Source organism: Antechinus flavipes, chromosome 1 (genome assembly GCF_016432865.1).
Source record: "Antechinus flavipes isolate AdamAnt ecotype Samford, QLD, Australia chromosome 1, AdamAnt_v2, whole genome shotgun sequence".
Classification (NCBI taxonomy): Eukaryota; Metazoa; Chordata; class Mammalia; order Dasyuromorphia; family Dasyuridae; genus Antechinus; species Antechinus flavipes.
The window spans coordinates 461,632,540-461,645,625 of record NC_067398.1 but is presented as its reverse complement, the minus strand read 5'-3'; the positions used below and the strand labels follow the sequence as shown (position 1 = coordinate 461,645,625).

The 13,086-nt window shown below is 30.3% G+C and overlaps 1 protein-coding gene across 6 annotated transcripts in view; it reads right to left on the bottom strand.

The window, feature by feature from the left end:
- Positions 1-13,086, bottom strand: part of ASPH (aspartate beta-hydroxylase) — a 247,329-nt gene that overhangs the window by 132,511 nt on the left and 101,732 nt on the right. For 5 of the 6 annotated variants that reach the window (XM_051970134.1, XM_051970136.1, XM_051970133.1 and 2 more), the window contains one exon: positions 12,040-12,084. In XM_051970134.1, the coding sequence (XP_051826094.1) occupies positions 12,040-12,084 (45 nt within the window). Of the gene's footprint in view, positions 1-868; positions 2,646-12,039; positions 12,085-13,086 lie in introns of those variants that run through there. The other variant, XM_051970139.1, reaches the window with a different exon arrangement.

The following is a 13,086-nucleotide window of genomic DNA, read 5'->3' as shown; positions in this document are numbered from 1 at the left end:
GGGGGTGGGAGAGGAAGGATGAAGGGGGAGGAAAAAAGTAAAAGGAGGTATGTATAACCTTACTCTTCTATCTTTCCCACACATTATGATCAATACATATGTCTTTATTCACAAATGTTCTTAGACCAAATCTCCCTCCCCAACAAAATGCAGAAAAAGTGAATTTGATTTTATATGGAGATTTGATATGAATAGAGCCCAATCTAGGATGCTGGCTTCTTTCCATTTAGTCCCTATAACATAGTTAAGGAAAAGCATAAAAATAAAATAATACATATCATTGCCAAAAATTTGGCTTCCTCACCTTTAGCAATTTCCTCCAAGTTTCTGCCATCTATACCAGATGTATAGGCATACCTTCCTCCCATCCCACCCCCCAGGGCCTCAGGAATTGGATTAAATATAACTGGAAACCATTTGATAAAATAAATATAATATGTGGGTTTCTAAGTCAATATAACAACCCCTACTAAGTAATGGCCCCAATTCTTTTTGGGTTTTATACCACTGATCTACACTATAGACATGCTATATCTAGAATTCACTTTACATTGTTCTCTATGGTTCCTTCCTTCCTTCCTCATTTACTGGGGAAGTAATAACAGATGGAAATTCCAAATACTTCTCTAGCCAAATCTTTTCCAATGGCTACTAAAAGTGCAGCGCATAAAAATGAGTATTAGGAAAACACATAGGAAATTTAGTAATTGCTAACATTTGGATACTTTAAAAGTAATCAAACATATCAGTTCTCTAAAATAATATACTGCATATTAAGGAAATATATATATACATATAAATGAACAAACTACTTTATGATGCAGTTAAAATATAAAATTTTAAAATAAAGACAACGCAAAGGCAGAAATATTCTCCTGTGTTTTATTGTAGTCAAATGACATTAAGAAGAAACATACAATTTTATTTTTTTAATCCATGATCCTTCCCAGCTTGGCACACATTTGTAAACATGAAGTTCATAAAATCAGTTATCTAGAATTACAAAGGAATTAAAATCTGACCACAGTATAATGTATTCTCAATTTCTAGTATCCTATAAATAGATTAACATATACAAAAATGCAATTAGGTTTATTTTTCCCATTTATCAAGCATATGTTATTCCCAAGTTTCCTTAAAAAATATGGCTTTATAAAAATATTCTACAATTCACAATATGAATTGAGAATTTTTTCAATTACACATATCAGATCTGCATCACCCATGTCACAGCTTTAGAGGATTATTGCTTTCCTTACCAGTTTATAGCTTATTATTTTGAAATACATTTCATATGTAATTAACATTCAGAGTTACTAAAATAATACTCTGGGAACTGCATGATAAAAACACAAAATAGATTTTAGGTTTTTTTTGTTTTTTTTTTTTTAAGCAGAAAATAAAGGTCTCTCTCAGAGACAGTTTTTAACTTACTTGAGATGCGTGCCTGTCAAGTAAAAGGCAACCACATTTTATGGCTTATTTCACTAATGCTTCTCTAAAAGTAAAGTTTTCTCCATCTCTTTTAAACAGACAAAACAATTATTTTTTAACCACAGCAACTCAGACAAAATAAACACAAAATCATGTTTGTTTTTTTTAAAAGGAGCTTACATGGTGTGAAATAGCAACATGCAACAGAGAGACTACATATCAATTTAGAAAAATGTTAAATTAGGGAAATATAACTGAGTTTGAAAGAGTTATATTCTTAACATCACTGTATATTCAACAGTTAAGTGCTTTTAGGTTAAGCAAACTTGCCAAAAGCAAACACGTATTCAATAATACATATCAATTTCTAACACTCAAATTTCAACAGTAGATTAAAAATACAGCTAAAGATCTTATCAGTCTGGTGGGACAAAATGTGTTTCATAAATTAGCTTACATTTTGCCTACACATTTAAAATATCATTTTCTTTGTCACATCAAAAATAAGTTTATTGTATATATAAGAAACTTCAAACCTTCATATTTAATATTTTAAGCCATTTTCTAAATAGCCAGTTAAACAAATAGTACTTTATAAAAGCTTCGTTTTTGCACTTTTAGCAGAATGCTTGAAATTCATGTTGATAAAAATCAGTGCAATTCAAAATTTCACAGCTGATATACTCATTAGTGTTACTAATTAAGGGTGCTGACCCAACTGCTTCTTGGCAGTCATAAAATGATTTTAAAAGCATTTTATCCTTAAAACATTTCTCCAAAATATTCTCAAATTTTGCTACTAAGTACCCACAACAAAATATACATTAAAAAAACTTTCAAATTTCTATAGCTGCTACATTATTAACAGAAGATAAAGAACTGCTTGAAGATCACACATAAATGCAGGTAAATCTTACAACATGGCAAAAAAGAGACAAAGTAAACCAATAAATGCACTGGATTTGACAGCCCCTCCCCCCCAATTCATATAGAAAGGTAGATATAAATTACTTCTACAATGTTGTGTGTGTTTTTATGTGTTCTAAAATGACAGTTGGCTATTGCTCCTTCAAGATAATCTTAGTGTTCCTTCCCAAAGACACTGAACTCCTTAACAATCACTTCACAAGAGCTACCATAACCATGTGTTTCCCTTGTGGTTATGGGTGGTCCTCCTGTAGTAGGGATAGTCTTTTTGAAGCTTTACGTATCTGTGAAAATAAGGGGAGATCTAAATTAAAGGACCAACCAGAAACAGAATGAAATATTACTTGATTTAAATATTTACTTAAACACTAAAAAATGATCAAATTTTAAATGCCCTTTACAGAGGAAAACTTTGTAAAAAAAAAATAGTTGCTTGCTAATACCTGTTAGGGGACTTGCTAAAAGCTAAACTAGATGTTGGCCAAACTAAGTAAGAATATAAATTACGAAATTGTATTAATCAGTCAATAGCCTTTAAATTTTGAATTCCTTAATTTTCAAATAAAGATTTTTTTTCTTTTTCTTTTGGTTCTGTTCTCTGTCTAACCAGTGAACTACCTTTGTGCAAGTTCCCTCGACAGATGAACAATTCAACTGTAAATTATAGCCTTATAAAATTTCCTAGATACGAGGACAAATATTTTACCCACATCACAAAACTAGTATAAGTCAGAAATAACACTTGAAGCCAGATATTTCTTGCCGATCCAAAATTAGGACAGCTAAAATTAGAGAATTTCAATTGACCAGTGAAAGACAACTAACTATTCATTAATTTTTTACCTCATCTGATGTTTTCAGTTAATGGTAAAGGGGTTGATAATGGAAATGTCTAGAAAAATATTTTAAAATTGTGTCTTGCCTAAGCTTTAACCTAAGCTTAAAATCATATCCTCTTTCCTAAATATCACTATTCTAAATATTCTAAAATCATATATCATCTCAGCTTAAATGATTGGCAGAAAAAGTGAAAAATGCTCAAGGGAACTGAAACATTTAACAAAATAATTCCTGTTCCATTTCTAGTACTAGATTTTCATTTAAAAAATTTCTTTCTTATTTTCTCTTTCAGCATTTTTCTCCTTAATCAGTATCATGATCACATAGGTTCTTCTTAAAATAATTTGAATGACAAAGTTCAATAAGAAACATGTGTATTATAATACAGAATATTAGTCATAGATGCAAAGGACATGGGTTGGATTGTAAGATCTATTATTTCACCTTTGGTAAGTAACTGAACAAGTTGGAGAAAGAAATGGCAGACCACTTCAGTAACTTTGCCAAGAAAATTCTAAACGGGATAATAAAGAGTTGAACACAAGTGAAACAAACAATTACCACCAGTAATTCAACATCCCTGGGCCTCTTTCCAAATCCCTAAAATGAAAGAGTTGGACTAGTTCAGCTCTTAAGTTATCCTTCCAGCTCTAATTCTTTTATTCTAAAATACACTTTTTATTTTAGTCTGGTTAAATAATTACCCATAGCTCTTTAAGAAAATATATGAGATTCTGTTAGCTAAAATTAAAGAATGAAGTCTAAGTCAACTTTTCATTAGTTCATAAATGGACATTATGGAATAAAGTTAGCAGAGTTTATGCATCAGATAGTAAGTACAATATTCTATCTTGACTATCCCCCACTAACTCTCAGACATAAGGAAGGACGTATGTCTCATTATCAGTTTTCAGAGACTATGACTGGATTGTCAATTATGTAGATTTTGATTTTCTTTTAATGTTTTTATTTACAGTGTCATGATCAATGTATATATTATTCTATTAGTTTTGTATCAATTCTTAGCAAACTTGCCAAAGTTCTTTGTTAATTATTTGTCATTTCTTATGAGATTATGGCATTCTATTATATTCGTATGCTATGTTTAATTAGAAACCCACTTTGCTGCTAATTCTTTATTTGAAAATACAAAACAAACTACTTCATAACTTCACTAAAGTGTCGTTGTGCTGCTATAGCTTCTCCAGTACTGACCAATCATTTATTTTTTCACCTTTGTCAATTTGTATGAGATGAGGTAAAATCTTAGAGATGTTTTAATTTATTTTTCTCTCACTATTAGTGATTTGGAATGTTTTCAAATGGTCATTTATATCTTGCAATTCATCTTTTGAAAATCATTTATGTCTTTTATACCTTACACTTATTGAAAAATAGCTCCTTATATTGAAACTAGGGTGAATTTTATTTATTTTGAATAACATTCTTATCAATATCTGATGCATAAATTTTCCCAATCAATTGTTTCTTTTATTCTGTCTTCATTTCTATTATCCATGCAAAAAAATTTTTTTTATTTTCATAAAATTAAAATGAATTATTACACAAAGGATAATGAAGAGGCACATAGATCTGATTGGACCATAATATATAACTCACATTGTTCAAAGCAAAATAAAAATAAAAGTATTAACAGGGAAATGTGCTATGAGAAGACAGAATGGGCTGGTCATGTGGCAAATGAGAGAGTCAGCAGGCAAACAATACAAGCACTTCAATAGTATGTGTGTAAAATTAAGAAAAAGGCTTCCAGCATGTTCCAACATTTTTAGTGAATTCTTAGAAAAAGGAGAGTTGAGAAATGCATGATTGACCAAATTGATGAGATCACAGATCTAAATTTGACCACTGAGTAGCCAAAATAGTCTATTTTATCTTTTATACTTTTTCTACTTTGTTAAAAGCAGTCCCTATAGTTCCTCTATGATTGTAAAAGGCAGCTAATCTTGTAATTTTTAAGGACACACTTTAAATTCAGGTCAACCACGATGAGCTTGTTACAGTATATGACACAAGATGGTTGTCTAAACTTAATTTCTACTGACCTGCTTTGCAATTTTCTTAGTTCTTGGGTTATTCAAACACAGGTCTACTGCTTTTGACTATTTATTTTGGTTTGTTGCCAAACAAGCCTATTCCATTGATGAACTTTTTTTTAAAACCAGTATCATAGAAGCTTAATGATTATTATTTATATAGAGTATGGGATCTGCTAACTTTACAAATTTATACTTTCCCCTAGTATTTCCAATGAAATGTTAAACCTTTATTCTTCCAAATTAATTTACTTATCGTTTTGTCTAGTTCTAAAAAGTATCCCCCTTGGCTTAATTCTTTATTATTAACAAGGTGCAGCTTTACTCAATACATCTATTATCTCTGGATGACAGTCAACTTTAAATATTTGGACATCATATTCTATGACACTTTAAATGTTTGGACATCATATTCTATGACACAGCCATACATCATCACCAGAAGAATTAAAATATCGGTATTAAAAATCCAGACCTGTTTTCATAAAAATATTTGGGAACATTAAAACAGCTTTACAATCTCCAAAGATTATCTTTTTATCCTCCTGTTCAATTCTAGGCCCAATTCATCGCCTATCTGCATTATCTATTCACATACAATGATGAATTAATTCTAAGATATCCATCCAATTCCAAATGATAGTCTAGAATATATTTATTATATATATGTATCAGATTATGATTTTTGAATGTTTATAAGATTTTGAAATATTCTGAAAATTGATGTTATCTGTACAATCCCCAAACAAAAATCTTAAGCATCTCAGTACCTAGGGAGAATCCATCTTCCACTTTATCTCTTGTTATCTTCTCAATGACAGTGGCAAACATCTTTATGGAGCATAAATCTTCCTATTTTGTGCTTAATATTATATTACTGGATCAGAATGTCTTTGAATGAGATTATCACTTTCACAGAACCTTTTGATTCTTTGTTGACATATACATGAGAGACATTTTTGAAGGACAAATTTCAGAGACCAAATCAAATATTTGGCTTCTTTAACAGAAAAAAAAACCCACTAAAACAAAACCAAGAAGTAAAGCAGAATCTGATATTCTATGCATTTTTTCAAGCAACTCTGTGATGATAAAGATGTTTTCTTCTATGGCAGGGGTGAGAAACATCCACCCCATAGGCTTGTAAAAAATCATTTGGTCTGGCCCTGCCAAGGCAATATCTCCTATAGCTTGAGTTCTTTAAGCTGATAATTTTGCATGGCCTATGAATGACGTTATAAATATCCAAATGATCTTTAGCAGAAAAAAGGTTCCTCATCCCTTTTCTATGGAATATTGCTTATGAAAATTCATTGACTCCTTTCTATTCTGTCATTAATGCAGCTCTTCTATGTATAGATTATGTTCATAAAAATTGTATGTAGATAGGAAGGTAGGCATATCAGTCAAAGGTTTTCAGGTTTCTCATAATTATCTGTCTTGAAGTAATGACAAGATCTTCTGAGAATTTTTTTTCTGCCTTTGGTAGCTTGCCCTCCAGATATCTTAACAACTGACTTCAATTTCCTCAAGCCTATGTCAATTGTAGCACAGATTTTCTCTATGAAAATTTGCATCTACTCCAATGTTTTTTTTTTCTTCATTATTGCCATCATTTTCATAACTACAAACACATTTAGGTTTATAGAAGACTCTTTGATGGTATTTACATGGTATTTACAAAATACTCGTTATGGCTCTTCTGGTTTCATTGGGGCAATTGATATGGATTGCTTAATTTTCTATATGAAATTGCTGTAATGTGTGCCTATTTGATGTTTTTAATCCATCAATTTCCTATATTTCAATATTAACAATGTTTAATAGGTCAGGATGGAAGTGTTTTAGTGCATGCTACATTTCTCATTTTTAATCTTTCTGTTAGCTCTGTATTTTGATTTTGCCCTAAGAAATCAATAGCCTAATTATAAACAAATGGCAAATTCAAAAACACCTTACATCATCAATAATTACATTTACTTTAAAAAATAATCATTTAAATTTTTTGTGATGTTATTTTATGCTTGTCATGTCCTTAATGTTCTGTCTCAACTGTTGAAGAAAATATTCATAATATATAGGTATCAGGCTTCTGTGTACTCTAAAAAATCTTTGGATTTCCTCATTTCTTAAATTCTCTAACCATATTTTCCAACACATTTTCCATTACTTTTAACTATACTCATTTTTGCATTGACATCACTAAGCAACATAGAAGGTCTAAAGAAGTTCTTTGTGGAGTATCTCATGGCCCTCTGCAACAAGTGCTGGCACATAAGCTGCAAGTGTTTTCATAATAATCTCTCCCCCTATATTTATCATGAGCACTGCAATATAATATGGCCAGGTGTCTCATGAAACAGTGTGAGTCATTCTTCCATTTTATTTCAACTTCCTTTCATTTTCAATGTTTATATTGAGAATGTTAAAATTTCCATGATTAGTTTCTCTAGTAATATGATCACTCAACTGGGTCCTGAACTAAGACTACACATAAAGACAGACTGAAAGTATACAACATTAGTGTCTTCTGTCACTGTTAATAACATAGTTGAAGCAAAAGGAAGTCTAGTTTGTATAGGACTGAGAACTATTTTGTATTTTGCTTTGTCTCACAGATTGTCATGGTTGAATAATACATCTTCAAGTGATCATAATAGCGATGATGAGTCTGGACCTGACTAGTGCAGGCCTAAGACATCAGACAGTCTTGTGGCCAGGACTGTATTCAAAGCCTGGTACAACTTGTCAAAGCCTGAACTCTGGAGGCATAGTCTCCTAGCATCAAAAACAACATTCATGCCACAATGAGACTTTAGATGAGGACTTTGTAGAAGGTTTTGTAGACAGTCTATCAGTCCTTAGGCATTAATTAAGCTCCTATTGTAGGCTAAGAACTATACTAAACACTGAAAAAAGCAAAAGATAATCCTTTGCTCTCAAGGAGTTCATAATCTTAAAAATATGTATAGTAAACTACAGAAAGGGTATTAAAAGCAGTCAGGGCTCAAAGGAGACTGGGGACAGCAAAAAAAAAAAAAAAGATGCTTAAACATCAAAAAAGATACTTGATCCATCTGCTTAGGGTTTTTTGCAAGTGTTTATAAACACTTTGATAATCACTGAAATGTCACTTAAAATTATTCCAAAAGGTAACTTCTATTAAGCTTTATCCTAGATTGAAGAATAACAGAGAACTTAATGAAATGTTATAGCTACCAAACAATGCTGAAGGAAAACTAACTGGTCATTTAGCTACTATCCTGCAGAAGCATGATATACAGGTGGAGCTCTCTACACAAAAACAAACATAAATAAATAGATGAATGAATGAATAAAAATGAAGAATAGTTTTTATGATGCCATTAACCAGTCTATTTCAATGGAAAAGATATAACTTTGCATATACTTACACTAGTATCCATTCAGTTCTATAAGAAATTACTGGGCAATAAACTATAATATAAGAAGCATTGTTAGCTAAGGAGTAAGAGTAAAACAACTCAAAAAAATGACAGGAAATTCAGAAATGAAATGAAATGGCCCTACATTCAAATGATTATCTATAATCAACTAGCTCACAATATTTAGAGAGGAAAGAGCTTTACAAACCCTAAAACACCACACAAACATGGTATTATTGGTGTCAGTTGTATGCAAAAGTGGCTCAAAGTTCTACAAGCCAAACTCCTTTGTAAAATAAGACTTTAAAGAGGTGTGAAACAGATGATTAGGGGAGTGGTATAATGGATGAAGTGCTGTTAAATCAGAAAGACTCAACTTCCTAAGTTCAATTTTGTCCTTACTTAGTAGCTCTGTGACTTTGGGCAAGTCACTCAGTTTCCTTATCTGTAAGATGAGCTAGAGAGGGAAATGGCAAACTACTCCAGTATCTTTGCCGAGAAAATCTCAAATGAGGTCACAAAGATTTATTCACTATTGAAATAACCGAACTATATAAGAACAAAAGGAATCAGTCTCTATGAACACATTGACGACTTTCTTTTTCACATAAAAACATTTCATATATCACTGCAAATTAAATGAAAAGTGGTAACTTAGTAGAGCACCTAAGGACTCGATGGAAAATGGGCATAGAAAAGTCTTTAGGTAATGATGACATTTATATATAATGCTCTGTGTGCTTGGGTGAAACTCATGCTAAAATGCTATAAAACCAAATCGCTGAGACAAAATTAGTTGGATCTTATTTCCCTTTTTCAACTTCTATTTCAGTCATTATAAACAAGATAAGCAAAGTAACTTTTTAAATATAGGAAAGGGTTCTTTAAAATATAATTCATTTAATTTCTTCAATAAAAAATAGCTTATATTATCTGCAGATAACAATGTCCTAAGCACTAAAGATGAAACAAGTAACTACATTTTGGGGAGAGATAGTAGAGGAGTAGGAAGGAAAGAGAGAGAAACATGGATAACTAAGCAATACAATATTAAATTATTAACTATAATATCATATAAAAAGTAAATCACAGTATCATGAAAGCATCATTGAAGTCTGAAGTTTTTGAAGTGATAGGGGAGAAAAGATAAAAGGAAAGCTTCAGAAAATGACAATTTGTTCTTCAAGTGAAAATCAATCAATCATCAAGTTTTTAATTAAGTTCCTACCATATGCCAGGAACTTGGCTAGGTACTAGGGACACAAGGACAAAGAATGAAAAAAAAATCTCTCTCCATAAAGATGAAAATTATTCCTTACAAAAATATATGTAACATAAAGTCAATAGCCTCTTCTACCCATTTCCCCCTACTTTTTTTTTTTTTTTTTTTTTTTAAGCAGCAAATGCTTAACAAATGATTGAGGTAAACTTGCAGCCACATCAAAGAAGAGACAGCCCATGTACAAAACTTAGAAACATTGTCTCTGAAATATCTCTCATGTGTCTCCTTTTTTCCATTCATCTAAAAGCCTAGGTCAGGCCCTTAACCACTCTCCCTGGAGTGATGCAAAAACCTAAATTAATTTCTCTGGCTAATAATATCTCTCTTCCCTCTCCAAACCCATCTTTTGCATACTGTCAAAGTGATGCTCTTAAAACACAGGTCTAATCACATCACTTTGTTAATGAATAAGATTCAGTAGCCCTCTATTGCTTCTAAAATATAAAATAAACTTACCTTGACCTTCACAACCTGTCTCCAACCTATCTTTCCAGATGTATATATCACTCCTCTTCAAATATTCTATGGTCCAGACCAATTGTTCTAATTAGCCCTCAAATGAGACATTCCATCTCTTGACTCCAGGCCTTTTCAACTTCATGTTTTGGAAGTCCTAGTTTCCTCAAAGCACATATCCTGCATGAAATGCTTCCTGATAACTTCAACTAATAGTTCTTCACTTTACTGTCTGGTCAAGTTTACAATTATGGCAAACATAGTCTATGTTCTAGATAAAATTAACATTTGAAATATTGATTGTAATGTATTCTTTCAAATAATTGATTTATAAATAATTAAGTATTGTGTCTGCTTTTTTTCCTCAAATGTTCATATATGCCAGTATTGGTAGACACATTTTCAGAATTTCAAAAATAATATATGGATAAGAATATATATGATACTTCTCTAAAACTCACCTCAAATAATAAGATAACTATCAGATATAATTCAATTTCTAAACTTTATTTTTTCTTCTCTTTAAATTAAAAGTGGTATATTTGGAAATGAATATAATATTTACAAGTTGTCAATTAATTTTTAAAGTATGACTTTTCACTAAAGTGTACTAGACTGAATTTAAAAATTCTATCAAAAATTCAGGTATTTTGTTAAGGATATTAAATCAGAGCAAGTAAAAAAAAATAATCAATGAATCAATAATTGTAAGATCTGAAAAGAGATTAAAGTTAACTTGAACATGTGACATAAAAGGAAATCAAGAAACATTTTGTGAAAGAAAGTCATAAAAATATAGAAAAAGTTTGTTGATAATAATAATTACTAAACCATATATATATTTTTTCTTTTCCTAATATTATGTAAGAACAAAAAGCATCATATGCCAAGGTTAATTTGCAAATACAGTCAAAATCAGGCCAAAAATTAAAGAATATATTTGAAAACTTAGTTAAAGCACTACTTCCTTTAGTCAAACAATTAAGTGCCTACTGTATACAAAGCAGGCATCAGATGCGGTAGAATATTCAAAAAAAAAAAAAGAAATGCTCTTTTCTCCCTTCATAAAGGAAAAAAACCTGTCAATTTTCTAGATCCACCTATTTTTTAAAAGAAAAAATAAAGACAGAAGCAGAGGAATAAGGATAAAATAAAAGATGAAAGAGAAAAAGGAAGAAAACTTAGTAAAAGATTTTCACCAAAGCCTTAATGTCCACACAACTAAACACCAACAAGCCTAAGAGAAACTTCACTTTATCAATTTTATAGGGGGCTAGCTCTGACATCATTTAATAGCAAATATTTTGCAGAGAGATCACAAAGAATAAGTGTCCTACCCAAATACTTTTTGATTATTAAAGTACATGAGCACTACCCTATGGCTATAACAGACTAATAGAAAAAGTTGAAAGTAATAAATTGCAGAGAAAGGTTTCCATTACTTCCATTTGGCTGATATAAAAAAGTTGGGTACTGGTTTGTTTGTTTTTAAAGCTAGAGCACCATAAAAATTGCTATTCTTCATAAACTTTCTTTTCAAGAATGATTTAGTTTCCCTTCCCTGAAATAGATTTGTAGATCATACATTTTTTAATATAAACAGAAGGAAAATAAATTATATAATAATGACCTGTCATACCTGATGGTATTTCATGTTGTTCTTCAGCTGGGGATATATTTTCTTCTAAAATAAAAACAAAAACATTAATTACACATGTTTAATTTACATATAACAAGCTTGACTTTTAAAACCACATATTATGCAAGTGACTTCAAAAAAATTAAGCCATAGTTATAAGAAAATATTTTATGATAGTCTTAAGAAAATAAATTACTGACTTGATTAAATGTTAGGATATTTTTAATATCTCAGTGGTAAAAATGCTCTGCATAAAACAGATAGTAAATTTTAATTCTATTTCACTAATCTCATATCTTCTGTCTAATGAAAAAAAATCAATAAGGCACAAGTCAGAATTTTAATATAACCCATATTCTGTTTCTCACTAATTATAAGATGAAAGGTTATTTATTTCATCAACTTGTATCCTATTTGTAATATAAGAAAACATACCTCATGACATTATATTAGGATAAATGAAAGATGCTAAGGAGACTATATAGTTATCACTAATATTAATTAATTAAAATTATTTTTAAAGCAATAATGATCATAATATAAAGAGCTTTCCAATTAACTTTAAATACAATTCCAAAAAAAAAAACAAAAACATGAATGAGAATTCAATGAAATGGTTAATATTGATTTGATCATTTCTTTATAAAATTACTTTTCAAAATGTTAAATTAATTTTTAATTCTAAATTACTATGAAAATCAAACAATTTATTATAACTACATTTTTTGGACATATTTGTTTTTAGTGTTCTTAGTTTTTTATCACATCTGACTAAAATATTAATAATTGACACTCTCTTCACTGGTAGATCCAATTACATATCTGTGTCTCTGCCTGACTTTATGTCTGTCTCACTCTCCCTGTATATAATGTGTATGGTTTTTTTTTTTCCCCTTTAAGAGTATTAATTTTTTTTGCTTTATGATTTATAAAAATGCCTTATGATATACATTTTATAAATGCTTTAGTAGCATTTATTTTTACTGTTCAAATATTATGCCTCCATTTTCAATACCGTAAAAATTGAATTATCGATATAAAGGACTT